The sequence below is a fragment of the Oncorhynchus keta genome, chromosome 24 (assembly GCF_023373465.1).
Source record: "Oncorhynchus keta strain PuntledgeMale-10-30-2019 chromosome 24, Oket_V2, whole genome shotgun sequence".
NCBI classification, from domain to species: domain Eukaryota; kingdom Metazoa; phylum Chordata; class Actinopteri; order Salmoniformes; family Salmonidae; genus Oncorhynchus; species Oncorhynchus keta.
In genome coordinates, this window is record NC_068444.1 from 27703941 (window position 1) to 27725913 (window position 21973).

Consider the following 21973-nt stretch of genomic DNA (forward strand, 5'->3'; position numbering starts at 1 on the left):
ATTATCTTGAAACAAAGACAGCTATGTATTAGCTAACACTAAACTAATCAAGTCGTTCAGTTGAGTGAATAGCACTACAGTGATGCTAATCTGTGGGCATTAGCTAGCGTTTGTAGCTCCTGGGCATAGCAGTGAAGGCTGGAAATAATTATGCAATTATCTCTGATACAAGGACGGCTATGTAGCTAGCTAAGAAGAAATTTAAGATTAGACAAATCAACCGTTGTACTATAATGAAATGTAATCTACAACCTGTTGGAATCGCTCCAACCCGAAGTAGAACCATTTAATTCTGCTGGAAAATGTTTATAGAGTCTCTAGTTCAGATATGTTTTATATCTTATCGATTAGTCTTCTATTAATGTATCATTATTACCTCATCAGTGAACGTCCCCTTGGATATCTGCACAAACCCTGTTCCCATAATGAATCAGCAAAATACATGTTGGAATTTCCTCCTCTGTCTGAGGAGGAGTCAGTTCATCAAAGCACAGCGTGGTAAGTGTTCATGATGATTTTAATTAAAGAAAGCACTGAACACGGAATCAAAACAATAAACGATCTCTGAATTTGAAACAGTACCGGTCCATCTGCTGAAAGTCAGATTCTCATCAGAGAGTGCCTCTGATTGAGAACCATACTTGAACACAAAAACCAACATAGAAAAACAAACATAGACTGCCCACCCCATCTCACGCCCTGACCATACTAAAACAAAGAATAAAATAACAGAACTATTGTCATGCCCTGGTCAAAGTATTTTGTGTTTATCTTCATGTATTGGGTCAGGCCAGGGTGTGGCATGGGGTTTTTGTATTGTGGTGTGTTTTGTCTTGGGGTTTTGGTGTGTACGTATTGGGATTGTAGCTAGTGGGGTGATCTAGCAAGGTCTATGGCTGTCTGGAGTGGTTCTCAATCAGAGGCAGGTGTTTATCTGCTGATTGGGAACCATATTTAGCAGCCATATTCAGTTTGTCGTGGGTGATTGTCCTTAGTGTCCTTGTTCCTGTCTGTGTTAGTTTTCACTAGAATAGGTTGTTTTCGGTTTTCGTTATGTTCTGTTTGTGTTTTAGATTTGTGTTACGTTTTTTGTTCATTAAACATGGAGAGCTCAGTTCACTCTCCTTCACCACAGAGAGTCTTTGGCTTAATTATTTATTTACTAACTAACCAAACAAATCACAGAAATACATAAACAAACCATATTGTTATTGGTTACTAACACAACGTATTGATAAGTCCCTAGTGGGCTAAACCGGTATGACTGCTTGGTAGATAATGGAAAGGGGTGGACACAGAGGGAAAGACAAAATGGTTTCACCACACACAGTTGATAATTATATCCATTCACATGCTAATCCTTAGCACATGAACGCTCATTTGAAAATAATTGCAATATACATATTTACGCCTGTATGTCGTTGTCTTCTCTGTTGGAATCGCCGGTCCATCTGCTGGAGAGTCAGTTCATCAGAGAGTCTTTGGTTAACTTCCCCAGGAGTCACAATGTCTTCTCTGTTGGAATCGCCGGTCCATCTGCTGGAGAGTCAGTTCATCAGAGAGTCTTTGGTTAACTTCCCCAGAATTCTCTGTTGGAATCGCCGGTCCATCTGCTGGAGAGTCAGTTCATCAGAGAGTCTCTGGTTAACTTCCCCAGAAGTCACAATGTCTTCTCTGTTGGTCACTTTCTCAGCGGTCCATCTGCTGAGAGTCAGTGTCTGTTCAGATGGAGTCTTTACAGATGGTAACGTCCCCAGAATTCTCTGTTTCAGCGGTCCATCTGCTGGAAGTCAGTTCATCAGAGAGTTTGCTGGTTAATTCCCAGTGAGTCGACAATGTCTTCTCTGTTGGAATCCCGGTCCATCTGCTGGAGAGTCAGTTCATCAGTCTCCCCTGGTCTTTGTAGTTTAACCATTTCAACATGTAAGTCCTCCAATTTTCTCTACATTTTGGAGTGGGTTTTATACACTTCTGCCGGTCCATCTGCTGGAGAGTCAGTTCATCAGAGAGTCTTTGGTTAACTTCCCCAGAAGTCAAAATGTCTTCTCTGTTGGAATCGCCGGTCCATCTGGCCACATGGCCACTGATTTGGTTAACTTTATATGAAAAACCATGTTCTCATTTAGAAGGTTAACATCACATTACATCTTTTCACAAATTGTGTCATGTTTAATCACATACGTTTCACAATATTTAGATGTAAACCCCATAATTAAGAAGTGTACACACCCAGAGACACAGTCATGAGTGTTTCCTGTCCCTCATGAGATCACCAAATGAAACACACTCGTCATAACTGTTCATTAAGTGTCCACGGACCACTCCCACATTCTCAAAAATATAAATATTGTTTAATTATTCAAACTTTTGATGTCCAACTGTGTTCCACAGTTTACATTCCACACTCAAACACTACAGAGCATAGAGACAGCATATTTTATGACTGCTATAAAACAGCTGGGCTATGCAGGCGAACTGGGGACACCGTGCACAAGGCTGGTGCCATGTAAGCCGGCCCAAGGAGACGCACTGGAGACCAGATGCGTAGAGCCGGCTTCATGGCACTTGGCTCGATGCCCACTCTAGCCCGGCCGATACGCGGAGCTGGAATGTACCGCACCGGGCTATGCACCCGCACTGGGGACACCGTGCGCTTCACAGCATAACACGGTGCCTGCCCGGTCTCTCCAGCCCCCGGTAAGCACAGGAAGTTGGCGCAGGTCTCCTACCTGGCTTCATCACACTTCCTGTGTGGCCCCCCAATACATTTTTGGGGCTGACTCTCGGGCTTCCATCCACGCCGCCGTGCTGCCTCCTCATACCAGCGCCTCTCCGCTTTCGCCAACTCCAGTTCTTCTTTGGGGCGGCGGCGATATTCTCCAGGCTGAGCCCAGGGTCCTTCTCCGTCCAATTCGTCCTCCCATGTCCATTCCTCTCGCTGCTCCTGCTGCCGTTTCTCCTGCTGCACCTTGGGGCGGCGACACTCCCCTGGCTTTGCCCAGGGTCCTCTCCCGTCGATGATTTCCTCCCAAGTCCAGAAGTCCTTATTACGCTGCTCCTGCTGCTGCCTGTTACCACGCCGCTTGGTCCTGTTGTGGTGGGTGATTCTGTAACGGTTTTCTTTAGGTGATGTAGAGGCGGACCAAAATGCAGCGTGGTTGTTATTCATTGTACTTTAATAAAGAAACTGTACACGAATAAACTAACAAAACAACAAACGTGCGAAAACCTAAAACAGTCCTATCTGGTGCAAGACACAGAGACAGGAACAATCACCCACAAACACACAGTGAAACCCAGGCTACCTAAATATGGTTCTCAATCAGAGACAATGACTAACACCTGCCTCTGATTGAGAACCATATCAGGCCAGATATAGAAATAGACAAACAAGACATCCAACATAGAATGCCCACTCAGATCACACCCTGACCAACCAAAACATAGAAACATACAAAGCAAACTATGGTCAGGGTGTGACACCATGACTCCATTTGAGGAGTTAGAGCTGCTTTTGTCTTATATTCTGGCATCCAGTTATGTGTGTCAGATTGCATTCAACGTACTACTTAGAATGCACACTACTTAGAAAGCATGCCCAATGTATATTGCTTAATTCTACGTAGCGTGCAAGTACTGACGTTGGAACAAGTGCATGCCTAGTTTCACAGCCATCTGGGCCCACTGGCACCATACTGCAGGGCTCCTTAGCAGCTGCCTTAACTGCTTAACAGTCACCCTACAGAAGATGCCATGCCCTGCCAGCAGCTGTCATGCATTACCGGGCAAGGTGGGGTAACAGGGTACCCAGGTAACCTAAGGAACAAAGGCAACAGATGCGAGAGGTGTGCAATCATCCTGATTGGCCTTAAAGGGTGTTCCTTAGCATAGACACACACACGTGCTACTGTACTAAACACACTCTGGTCTAAGAACATCCTTGAATGCACACCAGAACCTCTCTTGAACAAAAGACATGATACTTTACATGCTCGGTGATGCCTACTGAAACACCCACATGGACACGCACACAGCCTTGGCTGCCAGGTACAGTAAGGGGTGCTGCCCGCCTGTCTGATCAAAGTAGAGCAGAGCAGAGCTCTCAGACAGGTAGGTTGAAGTACGTCAAGGCCAGACCCATCTCTCTTCTGTCCTATGTCATCTCCACCCCACGCACGCACGCGTGCACACACACAACGCATCAGTTCTGTCACGTTGTTGGTGAAGACACCAGACCGATGCGGTTCTTTAGGTTACTGAGTGTCTCTGACCCTGGCTAGAGAGAAGAGAAGAAGAGCTCCTGGTTTACAATACAATACTATGTTTCCTGAGAAAGGTGATTCTCCCTCCACTCCTCTAATTCTCCCTCCCCTCCTCTCTTCCCTCCCCATCTCTTACCTCTCTCCTCTCTTCTGTTTGCTGATTACGTCTCTGTGCGTGTGTTTTGTTCCCTCTTTCTCTGTGTAATTGTACGCTTTTAAAAGTCAGATTTCTCCTCTTGAATTTCAATCAAGAGGCTTCAAAGTGAGCGGCTCCATGACTGAGAGGTCATTAAACAGGGCTATGCTGTGCAGGGGATACTAGACCAGACCCAGGCCATTCAGACAACACACACACGCACAGGGAGACAGACACACAAACACTGCCCTGAAACTAAAGGCCCTCTTTCCAGCCATTCAGAGCTGGACAGGAACAGAACAGACTATTTAAACCCTGTACGCACCACAACATCCAGTAGTCCTGAAGTCTACTCAAAAACATCAGTGATATCATGACAATGTTTTAATATTCACCACAGTGTCCAACTGACTCCTCAGCTTTGACCTGACGCCTCTGCTGACGAACAGAGCTCTGGGGAGATAGCTAAGTCTCCCAGACCACCACTTAGTGAAGTGATTAATGTTTGCAGTGGTATATAGGTCTTTCCCCTGAGTTGTCATTATTAGTACAGTTATTACATTCTGACACTGTGCCACTGTGCGGTGCCCCTGTGGATGGACTGGTAGAGCCAGGTGAACTCTGAATAGAGCCGGCAGGTAGAGCCAGGCGAACTCTGAATAGAACCGGCAGGTAGAGCCAGGTGAACTCTGAATAGAGGCAGCTGGTAGAGCCAGGTGAACTCGGAATAGAACCGGCAGGTAGAGCCAGGTGAACTCTGAATAGAGCCGGCAGGTAGAGCCAGGTGAACTCTGAATAGAGCCGGCAGGTAGAGCCAGGTGAACTCTGAATAGAACCGGCAGGTAGAGCCAGGTGAACTCTGAATAGAACCGGCAGGTAGAGCCAGGTGAACTCTGAATAGAACCGACAGGTAGAGCCAGGTGAACTCTGAATAGAACCGGCAGGTAGAGCCAGGTGAACTCTGAATAGAGCCGGCAGGTAGAGCCAAGTGAACTCTGAATAGAACCGGCAGGTAGAGCCAGGTGAACTCTGAATAGAGCCGGCAGGTAGAGCCAAGTGAACTCTGAATAGAACCGGCAGGTAGAGCCAGGTGAACTCTGAATAGAGCCGGCAGGTAGAGCCAGGTGAACTCTGAATAGAGCCGGCAGGTAGAGCCAGGTGAACTCTGAATAGAACCGGCAGGTAGAGCCAGTGAACTCTGAATAGAGCCGGCAGGTAGAGCCAGGTGAACTCTGAATAGAACCGGCAGGTAGAGCCAAGTGAACTCTGAATAGAACTGGCAGGTAGAGCCAGAACTCTGAATGAACTCTGAGCCATACTCTGAATGGAACCGGCAGGTAGAGCCAGTGGTGAACTAGAACCTGAATGAATAGAACCGAGCCAGGTGAAGAAGCCAGCCAAGTGAACTCTGAATGAATAGAACCAGGCAGGTAGAGCCAGGTGAACTCTGAAAGGTAGAGCCAAGTGAACTCCTGGCAGGTAGAGCCAGAACTCTGTGAACTCTGAGCCAGGTAGAATGGAACCGGCAGGTAGAGCCAAGTGAACTCTGAATAGAACTGGCAGGCAGAGCCAGGTGAACTCTGAATAGAACCGGCAGGTAGAGCCAAGTGAACTCTGAATAGAACTGGCAGGTAGAACCAGGCGAACTCTGAATAGAACTGGCAGGTAGAGCCAGGTGAACTGAATCTGAATGAAGAGCCGGCAGGTAGAGCCAGGTGAACTCTGAATAGAACCGGCAGGTAGAGCCAGGTGAACTCTGAATAGAACCGGCAGGTAGAGCCAGGTGAACTCTGAATGCAGGTAGAACCAGGTGAACTCTGAATAGAACCGGCAGGTAGAGCCAGGTGAACTCTGAATAGAGCCGGCAGGTAGAACCAGGTGAACTCTGAATAGAACCGGCAGGTAGAGCCAGGTGAACTCTGAATAGAACCGGCAGGTAGAACCAGGTGAACTCTGAATAGAACCGGCAGGTAGAGCCAGGTGAACTCTGAATAGAACCGGCAGGTAGAGCCAGGTGAACTCTGAATAGAGCAGGCAGAACCAGGGCAGAACTGGCAGGTAGAGCCAGGTGAACTCTGAATGGAACCGGCAGGTAGAGCCAAGTGAACTCTGAATAGAAGGTAGAACCAGAACTCTGAATAGAACTGGCAGGTAGAGCCAGGTGAACTCTGAATGGAACCGGCAGGTAGAGCCAAGTGCTGAATAGAACTGGCAGGCAGAGCCAGGTGAACTCTGAATAGAACCGGCAGGTAGAGCCAAGTGAACTCTGAATAGAACTGGCAGGTAGAACCAGGCGAAGAATAGAACTAGAGAGCCAGGTGAACTCTGAATGAAGGTAGAACCAGGTGAACTCAGGTAGAGCCAGGTGAACTCTGAATAGAACCGGCAGGTAGAGCCAGGTGAACTCTGAATAGAACGGCAGGTAGAGCCAGGTGGAATAGAGCCGGCAGGTAGAACCAGGTGAACTCTGAATAGAAGAGCAGAACCAGGCGAACTCTGAATAGAGCCAGGTGAACTCTGAATAGAACCGGCAGGTAGAGCCAGGAACTCTGAATATAGAACCGGCAGGTAGAGCCAAGTGAACTCTGAATAGAACTGGCAGGTAGCACTCTGAATAGGTCTGAATGGAACCAGGTGAACTCTGAATAGAACTGGCAGGTAGAACCAGGTGAACTCTGAATAGAACTGGCAGGTAGAGCCAGGTGAACTCTGAATAGAACCGGCAGGTAGAGGTGAACTCTGAATAGAACCAGGTGAACTCTGAATAGAACTGGCAGGTAGAGCCAGGTGAACTCTGAAGGAACCGGCAGGTAGAGCCAGGTGAACTCTGAATAGAGGCAGAGCCAGGAACTCTGAATAGAACCCAGGTGAACTCTGAATAGAACCAGGCACTCTGTAGAGCCAGGTGAACTCTGAATAGAGCCGGCAGGTAGAGCCAGGTGAACTCTGAATAGAGCCGGCAGGTAGAACCAGGTGAACTCTGAATAGAACCGGCAGGTAGAGCCAGGTGAACTCTGAATAGAACCGGCAGGTAGAGCCAGGTGAACTCTGAATAGAGCCGGCAGGTAGAGCCAGGTGAACTCTGAATAGAACCGGCAGGTAGAGCCAGGTGAACTCTGAATAGAGCCGGCAGGTAGAGCCAGGTGAACTCTGAATAGAACCGGCAGGTAGAGCCAGGTGAACTCTGAATAGAGCAGGCAGAGCCAGGTGAACTCTGAATAGAGCCAGCAGGTACAGCCAGGTGAACTCTGAATAGAGCCAGCAGGTAGAGCCAGGTGAACTCTGAATAGAGCCAGCAGGTAGAGCCAGGCGAACTCTGAATAGAGCCAGCAGGTAGAGCCATGCGAACTCTGAATAGAGCCGGCAGGTAGAGCCAGGCAATCTCTGAATAAACCTGAGTATGGCTTGCTGGTGGGTAAAGATAGTGGACGATGGTGCCTGATGTTGATCACCTTTCAGAAATGACATGGATGGCACAATGGCTCACATCAATCACCAGACAATCTGGTTGAGTCCCAAATGCTATCCTGTACCATATACAGTGCATTCGGAAAGTATTCAGAACCCTTGACTTTTTCCCCATTTTATGACGTTACAGTCTTATTCTAAAATTGATTAAATCGTTTTTTCCCCCTCATCAATCTACACACAATACCCCATAATGACAAAGCAAAAACAGTTTGTTTAAAAAAATAAAATAAAAATTTACAAATGTATTAAAACAAAAAAACAGTAATATCATGTTTACATAAGTACTCTGTTGAAACACCTTTTGCAGAGATTACAGCCTCAAGTATTTTTGGGTATGACGCTACAAGCTTGGCACCTGTATTTGGGGAGTTTCTCCAATTCTTTTCTGCAGATCCTCTGAGGCTCTGTCAAGTTGGATGGGGAGCGTCGCTGCACGGCTATTTTCAGGTCTCTCCAGAGATTGGGTTCAATTGGGTTCAAGTTCGGGCTCTGGCTCGGCCACTCAAGAGCATTCAGATACTTGTCCCGAAGCCACTCCTGCGTTGTCTTGGCTGTGTGCTCTGGAGCAGGTTTTCATCAAGGATCTCTCTGTACTTTGCTCCGTTCATCTTGCCGTCGATCCTGACTGGTCTCCCAGTCCCAGCCGCTGAAAAACATCCCCACAGCATGATGCTACCACCACCATGCTTCACCATAGGGATGGTGCCAGGTTTCCTCCAGACGTGACGCTTGTCATTCAGGCCAAATAGTTCAATCTTGGTTTCGTCAGACCAGAAAATCTTGTTTCTCATGGTCTGAGAGTCCTTTAGGTGCATTTTGGCAAAATCTCCAAGCGGGCTGTCATGTGCCTTTTACTGAGGAGTGGCTTCCATCAGGCTACGCTACCATAAAGGCCTGCTTGGTGGAGTGCTGCAGAGATGTTTGTCCTTCTGGAAGGTTGTCCCATCTTCAGAGAGGAACTCTGGAGCTCTGTGAGTGTGACTATCAGGTTCCTCGTCTCCTCCCTGACCAAGGCACTTCTCCCTCGGTTGATTAGTTTGGCCGGTTGGCTAGCTCTAGGAAGAGTCTTAATGGTTCCAAACTTCTTCCATTTAAGAATGATGGAGGCCACTGTGTTCTTGGGGATCTGCAGAATGCTGCAGAAATGTTTTGGTACCCTTCCCCATATCTGTGCCTCGACACCATCCTGTCTCTGAGCTCTACAGACAATTCCTTCAACCTCATGGCATGGTTTTTCCTCTGACATGCACTGTCAGCTGTGGGATCTTATATAGACATGTGTGTGTGCCTTTCTAAATCATGTCCAATCAATTTCATCTCAAGGATGATCAATGGAAACAGGATGTACCTGTGCTCAATTTTGAGTCTCATAGCAAAGGGTCTGAATACTTATGTAAATAAGGTATTTCGCTTTGTTTTTATAGGATATTCAGTGTAGATTGATGAGGATTTTTAAAAACATGTAATACATTTGACAATAAGGCTGAAACGTGTCAAGGGGTAGTTTTGACCATTGTCCTATGTGTGCACTAGGGAATAGGGGGAATTGGAACGTAGACTGCGTGGGTGTGGAGGGACACGGTGGCACTCAAGGCTCTATCTACCCCATAGTAGGCCCTTTGTATCTCCAGCTGCAGATGGATAAAAGGCCCTGTTTAAACCATCAGACCCCCGGATCTAACTGCTGCTGCGCCCGTCAGTTTCTCTTCACCACTTTAATTACCTGCACAGTAGAGGCAGCCAGTGGCACCTTAATTGGGGAGAACGGGCTCATAGTAGAAGCTGAAACTGAATAAATGGAATGGTATGGAACACATCAAACATGGTTTCCATTCCATTTACTCCATTCCAGCCATTATTATGAGCCACCATCCCCTCAGCAGCCTCCTGTGCTGCACTGAGCTGGGTAACTGTCAGCCATTATTATGAGCCGCCCTCCCCTCAGCAGCCTCCTGTGCTGCACTGAGCTGGGTAACTGTCAGCCATTATTATGAGCCGCCCTCCCCTCAGCATACTCCTGTGCTGCACTGAGCTGGGTAACTGTCAGCCATTATTATGAGCCGCCCTCCCCTCAGCAGCCTCCTGTGCTGCACTGAGCTGGGTAACTGTCAGCCATTATTATGAGCCACCATCCCCTCAGCAGCCTCCTGTGCTGCACTGAGCTGGGTAACTGTCAGCCATTATTATGAGCCGCCCTCCCCTCAGCAGCCTCCTGTGCTGCACTGAGCTGGGTAACTGTCAGCCATTACGGTGCTCACAGTCATACCGGGGCAGATGGCATCAGAAGTGAGAGAGGAGTAAGCAACCCAGCGCTGTGTAAATAGTGGGCTGAACTTCACTCCAATGTATTTTGTTACAAGATATTTTCGAAAGACTTTATTTGTATTTTCAAAATACAACATATTTTTCTATATCATTACTTTAAAGTAGTTCGCCATTTTGTGGCCCTCTTTCACCCTACATTGATATCTAAAGTATGACGGCACTATGGTGTGATAAGAGCGTCTGCTAAATGAACTCAAGATCAATGACAATTCCCAGTGTGCTTTGCAGTTGTTCATTTTTACATATACATTTACGTTTTGGTTATTTAGCAGACACACTTATCGCAACATAGTGCCATGAGATTTGTGATACCATTGTAGGGAGAAAGAGGGCCACAAAATTGTGAACCGTTATAAAGAAATAGTACAGAAAAGTATTTTGTATTTATAATATATAAATCACAGCTGTAGAAATGATCTTGTTACAAAATATTTTGGAGTATTGTTCAGCCCGTGGAATGCAAATGAGAAAATATTCAAATACATGTAACAGAAATCCTGCCCTCCTCTGAACGTAGCAATAATCCAGCTTCAACAACTCAACTTGGCTTCGGCAACGGCTTGTCATGTGGCCCAACTGCAGGGTCAAAATAACCAAACGTGTTCTGTCCAATATTTACCCAAATTTAGTTTTTAGTGCATTTGCATATATTGATGTGTTGTCACAAGCCCTGCCTCGGGGATAATTGCAGTCATTCTCTACTTACAGATTCATAAAACAAGAAGTATTATTATATGTTATGCAATGATGTTTCTGTGGTATGATGACTAATCATTAAAATATCCCTTTTCTCACTTTTCATCCCTCTCTCCTCCCTTCCTCTCTGCTGTAGATGGTGGTACTGATGGACCCCATGGAGGATCCAGATGATATCCTGCGTGCCAACCGTTCCCGGGAGAAGACCTATATGTTCGACGTTGCGTTTGACTACTCAGCTAACCAGGAGGAGGTGTACAGAGCCACGACCAAGGGCCTAATCGAAGGTCTCATATCTGGCTACAACGCCACCGTTTTCGCCTACGGACCCACAGGTTTGTCATAGCTGCCATATCCTCTATTCCAGTGGTTCCCAAACTTTTTATAGTTCCGTACCCCTTCAGACATTCAACCTTCATCAGCGTACCCCCTCTAGCACCAGGTTCAGCGCACTCTTAAATTTGTTTTTATTTACCATCATTGTACGATACATTTATTAAACAGAAGAATGAGTGTGAGGTTTTGTCACAACCCGGCTCGTGGGAAGTGACTAAGAGCTCTTATAGGACCAAGGCACAAATAGTAATATAATAATAATCAATCATTTTGCTCTTTATTTAAACATCTTACATATAAAACCTTATTGTTCATTGAAAATTGTGAATAACTCACCACAGGTTAATGAGAAGGGTGTGCTTGAAAGGATTCACAAAGCTCTGCAATGTTGGGTTGTATTGGAGAGTCTCAGTCTTAAATCATTCTCCACACACAGTCTGTGCCTGTATTTAGTTGTCATGCTAGTGAGGGCTGAGAATCCACTCTCACATAGTTACGTGATTTCAAAGGGCATCCGTGTCTTAACAACGCAATTTTCCAAGGCAGGATATTCTGACCGCCATCCAATCCAGAAATCTGGTAGTGGCTTCTGATTAAATGACATTTTCACAGAACCGCTTGTTGCAATTTCGATGAGGCTCTCTTGTTCAGATATCGGTAAATGGACTGGAGGCAGGGAATGAAAGGGATAACGAATCCAGTTGTTTGTTCCATCTGTTTCGGGAAAGTACCTATGTAATTCCGCACCCAACTCACTCAGGTGCTTCGCTATATCACATTTGACATTGTCCGTAATGTTGAGTTCATTTGCACACAAAAAAATCATACAATGATGGAAAGACCTGTGTGGTGTCCTTGTTAATGCAGACAGAGAAGAGCTCCAACTTCTTAATCATAGCCTCAATTTTCTCCCGCACATTGAATATAGTTGCGGAGAGTCCCTGTAATCCTAGATTCAGATCAAGCGAGGAAAAACATCACCCAGATAGGCCAGTTGTGTGAGAAACTCGTCAATATGCAAACGGTCAGACATGTGAAAATTATGGTCAGTAAAGAAAACGTTAAGCTCGTCTCTCAATTTTAAAAAACTGTGGACTTCTGTATGTTGTAAAAGCGTTACATGGTCACTGCTGTCGTGTCTATGGCTATGCCGGATTAAGTGATATGACATGCTATTCTATAAAATAATTTCTCCATAATTAATATCACCTGATTGAGCTAATCATGTAAATGTAATTAACTAGAGAGTCGGGCACCACAAAATAATTTTCATAGAGCTGTTATCTTCGGAATAAACTCTTAAAGACCTAGTAATATTTTACATCAATAGCAGTCAATATCAATTGTCGTCTTAATTCAGTCTCATCTGAAAGTTGTACATTCTTGGTTATCTGCACGAACCCTGGCCAACAATTTGAATCAGCAATACAAAATTGGGTTTAATTATTTATTTACTAAATACCTAACTAATCACACAGAATTACACATACACATAATTAATCATAACTTGATTACAAATTACGTCATAAAGGAAAACGTCCCTAGCGGGCGGAACAAATATGACAGCTTGTTACACAAAAGAAAAGGGGCTGGGTTTGAATGAAAGAGCGGGAAGACTGAGGGACACAGGGAGAAGCTGTACTATCGTAAGTACAGTATCTTATGCATTCTAAATTACCGCCCATTTGGAAAAGGAAAATGCAATAAATATTTACTCTGAACTGCGCTTCGGTAGGTTGGTGGTAGATGGAAGGCCGTGTTGCCCAACCGAGTCCTTTGAAGAATGTCTCTGGTTGTCAATTGGATACGTTGTAGTAACGTTGTTGGGTGATAGACGGGATACTCTGTCTGTTCCTTCCTAACCCTCGTTGCATCTGCTGTTGCTAACTGAACGGCTAGGAGGTATCACTTCTGTAGTGAATAAGAGTTCAAAGTTTATACCATTCGCAACCAAAGCTCACGCTGATGTTGGCTTCGTTCTGAGCTAATCAGAGTTATCGGATTCACATGGAATTGTTGTTCAATTTAAATGTTTGAATATGAAATTATTCGTGATGGGATGAAATGTGATTTTAGCTTCTAAAATGTGAGATTTGGGTTTTCATAAGTTATGGCTCTGCTCAATCAGTGGCCCGCCCATGAGAAGGGACATGGGCTATAAAACTTTTCAAACACGCCCTCCTCTCCCTTCCTATATAAGCCCTTGACGACAATATAACCTCCTGTTCCGAGGATGTAGGACGACGGTGTAATGAACACGAGGGGAGAGAGAGAAAGCTGGTTTAAAGCGCAGAGCGCAGCAGTTGTTTATTGCAAAGGACCACAGGCAGAGGCAGGTAGCTGGGTCCAGGGACAGGCAGATGGTCATACACAGGCAGAGGCAGGTAGCTGGGTCCAGGGGCAGGCAGATGGTCATACACAGGCAGAGGCAGGTAGCTGGGTCCAGGGGCAGGCAGATGGTCATACACAGGCAGAGGCAGGTAGCTGGGTCCAGGGGCAGGCAGATGGTCATACACAGGAGGAGGCAGGTAGCTGGGTCCAGGGGCAGGCAGATGGTCATACACAGGCAGAGGCAGGTAGCTGGGTCCAGGGGCAGGCAGATGGTCATACACAGGCAGAGGCAGGTAGCTGGGTCCAGGGGCAGGCAGATGGTCATACACAGGCAGAGGCAGGTAGCTGGGTCCAGGGGCAGGCAGATGGTCATACACAGGCAGAGGCAGGTAGCTGGGTCCAGGGGCAGGCAGATGTTCATACACAGGCAGAGGCAGGTAGCTGGGTCCAGGGGCAGGCAGATGGTCATACAGAGGGGGTCCAAAAGGGCAACAGTACAGGCAGGGAAAAGTCTAGTAACGTAGTCCGGGAGATCAGGCAATAGGTAGATAACAGGAAATCCGATAGGCTAAAGTACATGCAGGAAATAGGCAAAAAGGCATCATTAGTGAGGCAGGCCAAAACTATAATACACGGGAGGCTTAAATCACAGGAAAACCAGAGCGCTGAAAGACGTGTGTCACAAAACAAACAATACGTCAGTGATGGGGTGCAAAGAACTGAACTAAATAGTGTGTGATAATGACATACCGGTGTGTGAACAGGTGATTGGGATCTGGAGAGTGAGCTGCGTTCGGGGGATCTACGTGTTTGAGGGTGTGAGCTGGAAGCAGACGTTACAAAGACATTGTCTGTATAGTTTTTGGGGCCTTTTCCCACCAGCATTTTCCCAAACATATCCGCGGCAGCAGGAAGCATGAAGTCCTCCACAATAGTATGGTGCTTGCCTATCTTAGCCACTCGGTAGCTCACCATATAAGACGCTTCTAGCCCCTTCTTATTAATGGTATCTGTTGCTTTTATACATGTCTTACTACTCGAAAGTCATCTTAATTCTCGCTCAAAAATCTCCCGGGGATTATTTTTAAAATTGGCATGTTTTGTTTCTAAATGTCTGCGCAAGAATTGCAAGATAGTACTTTTGCACATCTAACACACTGTGGCTGAGGAAAGGCACTACTCCCAATATAAGTGAACCCCCAATCATCGTAGTTCTCATCATATTTGCGCCTCTTCGATGGTCCAACATCCCTGACTTTCCCTGGTAAGGGGGCAGCAGCTCTTTGGCTGCATCAGACGTTGGATGTGCTCGTGGAAGCAGAGCAACTTGTGTCGTTGACAGGTGTAGTACTGCTGGTAGTAGTAGTACTGCCTGTAGCGCTGCTGTGTGTATCTTTAACCATTTATCCATTTTCGAGCAAACGGAATGAGCAGCAGCTACATTTGGCTACCTATAGACCATTAGTGGAATTCGCGCGAGAGAGTAACAGTTAATGTGAGTGGGTGTTAATTATCTGATTAGGATATCTGTATTTGACATTGTGTTGTTATTTCGCTGAACACTAGATGGTTTAATTAGATTTTTGACAGTGACACAAGGCTACTCAGGCGAGAAAAAAATCCTATGTAGCCCCATTGGAAAATATAAATTTGAAAATGGGAAGGATTTTTTTTTCTTCCATTTTTTAAATCTATTTTTTAAATGTGAATCACATTTATATTTGGTGTACCCCCACAGCATTGCGCGTACTTGGGGATACCTTCTCTATTTTAATTGCATGCATGTGTGTGAATGCATTTGTGCATGTGTCCTCTGTTCCTGTGTGTGTTGTCCTCACCTACCACCCACTGGGCACCAGGGGAGAACATTACATAGGAAATAATCAGCCTGGGGGTTGATGATTCTGACTGCATGTATTTTTATCCAAGTTATTTCTTATTATTTTGCTCATTGCAGCCGTATAATCAAACTCATATATTGCTATCTTCCTTTTCCACTTGATTAATCTGGTGGTTCGAGATTTTAATTAGTCTGATTTGTTTCCATATGGACTGGGGAGGGGTGTTGTGTGTCATCTCTAATTCTGCTTTTAATAGGAACAGGAAATTGTGCCATAGGGAGCACCTGACTGCCAAGAAGCAGGGCTCAGACAGACAGTCATTACCTAGAAAGACAAATACAACTGACCCAAAAGTAACTTCCTCTCCATCCCTTCCTCCCTCCCTCCCTCCCTCCTGCTGTCTGTCTCTCCCTGTAGACTCACCACTCTTAATCTCTGCTCATCTCAAATTAAACTAATTAAACTCCATGTGTCACAGTCTTGTTGTCCAAAACAGAATGAAGATCTGGTGACTAGCCTGTCCTTCTCGACCTAAACAGGCATGGTTTCTTGAAATAGAGCTTGACTGGGGTTAAGCTTTCAACAAGAAGGCTTTTTAATATTGAATTTAAACATAGTGTACAGCTACTGAATGTGAGGCAAATTCCTGTAAAAGGCCAAATAAATGAACTGAATTTAAAGGAGAAGTTTTCTTTTTTACAACCATATCTCTCTTTTTGAGGTACTGTAAATGGAATGTTATTTGAAGGGTCCAGATACATTTTTTGTGATTTCACTTGTTTTTCAGAAACTTATCCCAAACAACAAAACATTTCCTCATCATTAGGAAGTGATTTGCTGTTTAGGGTAAGGTTCTCAAAAACAAGTGAAATCACAAATAAAATGTGTCTGGACCCTTCCATAACATCTCAGCTAGTACATAACATTCTGAGAACCAAATGTTTCTTACAGCTAGATGAGAGCCCAGGTTGTCTTATGGTTATTTTGCATACAACTTTCTGGTAATGGTGCAGGATACCGAGCTAGCACATAACGTTCTGAGAACCAAGTGTTTCTTAGGTGGGAATTTCTCATGGTTCTGTTTAAAGTCATGTTCTCAAATTGTTCAGAGAACGTTAAGAAACAACGTTGTTCTATGTGGCAATTTCAGTACTTCAGCATAATGTTTTCTGAAGGTTTCCTCATAGTTCTATTTAAAGTCATGTTCTCAGAACATTAAGAAAACTTTCCATAAAAAAACACAAGAATACATTAGTAACATTCAAAGAATGTTCTAAGACTGTTATTTAAAAACACATACGTTCCGTTCTGAGTCAACAAACTCTATCAAGTGTGTGTTCAAGTGTGCCTTCTAATTGGTCACACCTGATTTTAATTAGTGCTCGTTTCCTTTGAAATGGGTCTGTTTGAATAGGCTAAAATGAACATCTTGGTATGAGTTTAGAAAAAATGGCATGCTAGCTCCATCCTGGTGGCGCAGTGGACAAATTCCATGGGTAGAGAAATGAAGATCATAGGTTTGAATCTCACTGACGCCATGCCACAATAAAATAAATAAATGTGTTTGCATGATTAATGCCAAAGCAAATTCATTTCCAAGTGTCATGCCTGTGTTCAAAACAGTTAACCTAAACTAGCAGAAAATTATTGAATTAACTTCAAAATACCTATAATTTCCGTTCTCAGAACATTTAATAAAACTTCCCAGGAAAACCATAGTAAAATGTTCTCAGATCCTCCATGCAACCAAGACATTTACATTCCCAGATCAGGTGTAATATTCACTTCCGTTCTCAGAAAGTTTAAAAACGTTCAGTTTTACCAATCAGGAAACTTATGGCTTAGTTCCCAGAACCAATGGGAAACCAAAAACGTACGTTCCTACAACTTCCAAAGAACCAAATGTGCCTGCTGGGAACAGATTTACCTATTTTTTAAAATTTGGTTGTAAAAAAAGAAAACTTCTCCTTTAAGTGAACTTAAAGGGGTACAAAAAATATAGTAATGGCCCTGAAATAGACACTATTCAATGATCAAGTTGTTTGGTATTAACAATTTTATTCCCTTCAATTCAAACTGAAAACTGTGATTGTGAATATTTTCCTTCTTTGTGTGTGCGTGTGTGTCTGTGCTCAGGTTGTGGGAAGACGTACACTATGTTGGGTACAGACAGGGAACCGGGGATCTACGTACGGACTCTAAATGACCTGTTCAAAGCCATCGAGGAGACCAGCGATGACATGCAGTACAACATCTCCATGTCATACCTGGAGGTGAGAATGCATACTATGTCTATGTCTGCTTCCCAAATGGCATCAAATTCCCTATATAGTGCACTACATTTCAAAGGTAGTACACTATATGGGGAATAGGGTGCTATTTTGGGACGCATCCTGTGGGACGCAACATATTTTGGGACGCAACATTGTTTCTCTTAGGAATACCCTAACAACATGTCTAATAACATACATCCAACACAGCCGTCAGCAGCCTACTTGTGCTATAACAAACTGCCCTATCACCTGACCCACAAGGATTTCAGTTCAGGCAAGGTCATCAACAGTGATGTAGTCAACATTTTCTTATTTACAATGACGGCCTACCAGAAGGCAAAAGGTGGGGAAAGGGGCTGGGATTAAAAATATATTCAAATATAGGATAAAACACACATCACAACAAGAGAGACAACATAACACTACATAAAGAGAGACCTAAGACAACAACATGGCATGGCAGCAACACATGAAAAACAGCATGGTTTGCATCATCTGTGGATCTGTTGGGGCGGTATGCAAATTGGAGTGGGTCTAGGGTTTCTGGGATAATGGTGTTGATGTGAGTCATGACCAGCCTTTTGAAGCACCTCATGGCTAAAGACGTGAGTGCTACTGGTCGGTAGTCGTTTAGGCAGGTTACCTTAGCGTTCTTGGGCACAGGCACTATGGTGGTCTGCTTAAAACATGTCGGTATTACAGACTCGGACAGGGAGAGGTTAAAAATGTTAGTGAAGGCACTTGCCAGTTGATCAGCGCATGCTCGCAGTACACGTCCTGGTATTCTGTCTGGCCCTGCGGCCTTGTGAATGTTGACCTGTTTAAAGGTCTTACTCACATCGGCTGCGGAGAGGGTGGTCATACAATCTTCCAGAACAGCTTGTGCTCTCATGCATGTTTCAGTGTTATTTGCCTTGAAGCGAGCATAGAAGTAGTTCAGCTCGTCTGGTAGGCTTGTGTCACTGAGCAGCACTCGGCTGTGCTTCCTTTTGTAGTCTGTAACGCTTTGCAAGCCCTGCCACATCCGACGAGCGTCGGAGCCAGTGTATTACGATTCGATCTTAGTCCTGTGTTGACACTTTTCATATTTTATGGTTCGTCGGAGGGCATAGCGGGATTTCTTGTAAACTTCCAGGTTAGAGTCCCATCCATGAACCTGCATTCAAGGATGGGACTCTAACCCAGAAGCTTACAAGAAATCCTGCTATGCCCTCAGACGAACCATCAAATATGATAGCCTTTAGCTCAGTGCGGATGTTGCCTGTAATCCATGGCTTCTGGTTGGGGTATGTACGTACGGTCACTGTGGGGATGACGTCATCAATGCACTTATTGATGAAGCCAATGACTGATGTGGTGTACTCCTCAATGCCATCAGAGACCATGGAACATATTCCAGTCTGTGCTAGCAAAACAGTTCTGTAGCTTAGCATCCACTTTGCTCTACTTTTTTATTGAACTAGTCATTGCTGCTTCCTGCTTTAATTTTAGCTTGTAAGCAGGAGTCAGGGGGATAGAATTATGGTCAGATTTGCCAAATGGAGGTCGAGGGAGAGCTTTGTATGCATCTCTGTGTGTGGAGTAAAGGTGGTCCAGAGTTTTCTTCCCTCTGGTTGAACATTTAACATGCTGATAGAAATTTTGTAAATCGGATGTAAGTTTCCCTGCATTAAAGTTCCGGGCTACTAGGAGCACCGTCTCTGGGTGAGCGTTTTCTTGTTTGCTTATGGCGGAACACAGCTCATTCAATTCTGTCTTAGTGCCAGCCTCTGACTATGGTGGTATGTAAACAGCTATGAAAAATACAGGTGCAAACACTCTAGGTAGGTAGGGTCTACAGTTTACTCTACCTCAGGCAAGCAATAGCTCAAGACATCCTTAGGTATTGTGCACCAGCTGTTATTTACAAAAATACATAGTCCACCGCCCCTTGTCTTACCAGATGCTGCTGTTCTATCCTGCCGGTGCAGTGTATGACCAGCCAGCTGTATGTTGATAGTGTCATCGTTCAGCCACGTCTCCGTGAAGCATAAGATATTACAGTTTTAAATGTCCCGTTGGTAGACTAATCTTCTGCTATTTTTGTCCAAAGTCTGCGCATTTGCTAGCAGAATGGAAGGACGTGGGGGTTTATTTGATCGCCTACGAATTCTCAGAAGGCAGCCTGCCCTCAAGACCCTTTTTCTCCGGACCCTTTTTCTCCGACTCCTCTTCACGCAAATCACGGGGATCTGGGCCTGTTCCCGAGAAAGCAGTATATTGTTCGTGTTGGCCTTGTCAGACCTATTCTGTGACTGGCAGAACAGTGTTGTATTTGGAGGATGAGGGCTGCAGTAGGTATTTCAGATAGGGGGGAGTGAGGCCTAAGAGGATGTTTTTAAATAAGCATCAACCAGTGGGTCTTGGTATACAAGATTACCAGTTTACAGAGGAGAACAGAGTGCAGTGATGTTTCTACAAGGAGCATTGGTGGCAAATCTGATGGCCGAATGGTAAAGAACATCTAGCTGTTAGAGAGCACCCTTACCTGACGATCTATAAATTACGTCTCCGTAATCTAGCATGGGTAGGATAGTCATCTAAATCAGGGTTAGTTTGGCAGCTGTGGTGAAAGAGGAGCAATTACGATAGAGGAAACTAAGTCTAGATTTAACCTTAAGCCTGCAGGTTTGATATGTGCTGAGAGAAGGACAGTGTACCGTCTAGCCATACTCCCAAATACTTGTATGAGGTGACTACCTCAAGCTCTAAACCCTCTGAGGTAGTATTCACACCGGTGGGGAGAGGGGCATTCTTCTTATCAAACCACGTTACCTTTGTTTTGGAGGTGTTCAGAACAAGGTTAAGGGCAGAAAAACCTTGTTGGACACTAAGAAAGCTTTGTTGTAGAGCATTTAACACAAAATCTGGGGAGTATAAGACTGTATCATCTGTATATAAATGGATGAGAGAGCTTCCTACTGCCTGAGCTATGTTGATAAGAGCATGGGTCCTAGGATCGAGCCTTGGGGTACTCCCTTGGTGACAGGCAGTGGCTGAGACAGCAGATTTTCTGACTTTATACACTGCACTCTTTGAGAGAGGTAGTTAGCAAACCAGGCCAAAGACCCTTCAGAGACACCAATACTCCTTAGCCGGCCCACAAGAATGGAATGGTCTACCGTATCAAAAGATTTGCCCAAGTCAATAAAAATAGCAGCACAATATTGCATAGAATCAGGGGCAATGGTGTTGTCATTTAGGACCTTTAAGGTTGCAGTAACAAATCCATAACCTTACTGGAAACCAGATTGCATATTTATTTGTATTTTTTGTATTTGACTAGGCAAGTCAGTTTAGAACAAATTCTTATTTACAATGATGGCCTACCCCGGCCAAACCCTTACCCGGATGACGTTGGGCCAATTGTGCGCCTCCTTATGGAACTCAATCACGGCCTGTTGTGATACAGCCTGAAAATGAACCAGGGTCTGTAGTGACCCCTCTACCACTGACATGCAGTGCCTTAGACCACTGCGCCATTTGGGAGCCCCATACCCGAGTGAATACTATAGACATCAAGAAAGCCAGTTGATTATTGACACGTTTTTCCAACACTTGATAAACAGGGCAAAATAGAAATTGGCCTAAATAAAGGAAGCACCGTGCCTGCCTTCCAAGTAATGGGAACCTCCCCAGAGAGGAGAGACAGGTTAAAAAGGTCAGAGATAGGCTTGGCGATTATAGGGGCAGTAACCTTAAAGAAGAAAGGGTCTAAACCATCTGAAGCAGATGTTTTTTTGCGGTCAAGTTTAAGGTGATGCTTTAGCATCTCAGACCCAATGACCACCTGCAGGGAGAAACTTTGTAGCGGGGCAGTGTGAGGGAAGGAGGAGCATTTGGGATAGTCACATTATTAGAAGGGGTGGGAGATGAGGAAACGATGAACGGGGAGGCATGGCAGAGTCAAATAGGAATCCTGACTTAATGAGGTGGTGACTAAAGAGCTCAGCCATGTGCTCCTTGTCAGTAACAACCACATCATCAACATTAAGAGACATGGGCAGCTGTGAGGAGGAAGATTTATCTCCAGGTCTGTTTTCCAGAACTTATTGCGGTTATACCCACAGAAAGAGAACTGCTCCTTAAAGTAGCTAACTTTGGCCTTCCGGATACCCTGAGTGCACGTATTTCTAATTTGCCTGAACGAGATCCAGTCAGCCTGAGTATGCATGTGCTCAGCGATTTGCCAAATGGAATTCTTGACGTGAAGTAACTCTGCCAGATCACAGTCGAACCAGGGGCTGAACCTGTTTTTAATTC

The 21973-nt window shown here is 45.0% G+C and overlaps 1 protein-coding gene across 1 annotated transcript in view; it reads left to right on the plus strand.

The window, feature by feature from the left end:
• kif19 (kinesin family member 19) overlaps positions 1–21973 on the plus strand; it is a 79635-nt gene that overhangs the window by 34220 nt on the left and 23442 nt on the right. The window contains exons 3-4 of the mRNA XM_052478028.1: positions 11027–11225; positions 17535–17671. Coding sequence (XP_052333988.1) covers positions 11027–11225; positions 17535–17671 — 336 coding nt within the window. The remainder of the gene's footprint in view (positions 1–11026; positions 11226–17534; positions 17672–21973) is intronic.